This window comes from Nicotiana tabacum, chromosome 5 (genome assembly GCF_000715075.1).
Source record: "Nicotiana tabacum cultivar K326 chromosome 5, ASM71507v2, whole genome shotgun sequence".
Classification (NCBI taxonomy): Eukaryota; Viridiplantae; Streptophyta; class Magnoliopsida; order Solanales; family Solanaceae; genus Nicotiana; species Nicotiana tabacum.
Window position 1 is genome coordinate 134583187 of NC_134084.1, and position 1597 is coordinate 134584783.

Sequence of the window (1597 nt, forward strand, 5' to 3'; positions counted from 1 at the left end):
GAATTAGGCTTTATGTGTAGAAATCGATCAATTAGTCGACTAATCTTAGTGATTCATCTTAGCTACTAACGATTTCATCTCGGCTGAGCTAAATCATGGCCGGAGAGGACGAAGTCCCGGTGACGGACAAAACAACCCTAGATTCAACAAGTCTGCAGTACATGCATCCATCGGAAAGCGCTGGATCTATGTTAGTTCTGGTAGCCTTTGATGGAACTGGTTATAGATCATGAAGAAGAGGAATCCTCAGAGCACTCTCCGTGAAAAATAAACTAGGGTTCATCACCGAAAAATATAAGAAACCAGATCTTGATTCTGTTAACCTCGACCAATGGGAGCGATGCGATGATATGGTGATTCCGTGGATCTTAAACTCACTATCTAAGGACCTAGCGGACAGCTTGCAATACGTTAATGATGCTAAAGAACTTTGGCAAGAGTTGAAGGACAGGTATGATCAAACTAATGGTGCTAAGTTGTATCAGCTCCAAAAGAAAATAAATGATTTGAAATCAGGGAATTTGGACATTACTGGATATTATACAAAGATGAAGAAACTCTGGGAGGAACTCAACACGATGAACATATATGCTAAATGTGCTTGCAAATGTACATGTGGAGCAAGAGAAAACATGCACAAAGCTGAACAGGATAGAAAGCTGATTCAGTTTCTGATGGGGCTTAACAAGTGTATACTGTGGTGAGAGGAAGTATTTTAATGATGAATCCTCTTCCAATAATAGCCCAAGCTTTCTCCATTCTCATTCAAGAGGAGAAACAAAGGGAAGTCAAACCAAGTAACAATTTTTCAACGAATTCTGCTACCTTGATGCAAGTGGACCTGGAAATAACAACTTCAGAACAAACAATACTCAATAGGGAAACAATAACACAAACAGTGGATAAGGGGAATCAGCTCAATAATAGACCTAGGCTATTCTGTGACTACTACAAGAGGCCAGGACACTCTAAGGAAAAGTGTTACAAGCTTCACGGATTCCCACAAAATTTCAAGTTCAATAAAGGAAGAAGAATTACAGGAAATATATTTGGGTCATCAAGTGAGGGCGCTGCAATGAAAAATGATGGAAATGTCTCTCAGGATCAGGAACAGAGTCGAACTATGCACAGTCTGACCAAAGAACAATATGGACAACTACTCAGCATCCTGGAAAGCTTTCAAGGAGGAGGAGACAAATCCACAAGCACTACCATCAATGAAGGAGCTGTGAACTTTGCAGGTATCTCGGCATGCTCTACTCATTTTGATTCTAATCATCATTTATGTGATAGTTCTAGTCCAAATGCTGACTCTTGGATCCTAGATTCTGGAGTCACAAACCATATGACATATAACAAATCACTGCCAACCAATATCAAAACTTTAGTTTAACCCATATTTAGTCACCTACCAAATGGCTATAAGGTTAAGGTGACACTGATTGGTGATGTAGTTCTAAGTCCTAAATTCAGCCTAAAGAAGGTCCTTTTTGTTCCTAGTTTCAAGTTCAATTTGATATCATTCTATTGTTTGACAGTTCAGCTTGATTGTATTGTTGTATTCACGAAATATGTTTGTATTATTCTATAGGGCCCT

At 39.1% G+C, this 1597-nt stretch overlaps 1 protein-coding gene across 1 annotated transcript; it reads left to right on the forward strand.

Annotated features, from left to right (window-relative positions):
* The first annotated feature begins 350 nt into the window (after positions 1 to 350).
* On the forward strand, positions 351 to 704 carry LOC107787711 (uncharacterized). The gene has a single exon (XM_016609316.2). It carries the CDS (start codon positions 351 to 353, stop codon positions 702 to 704), a length of 354 nt encoding a protein of 117 aa, XP_016464802.2.
* Positions 705 to 1597: the final 893 nt, after the last annotated feature.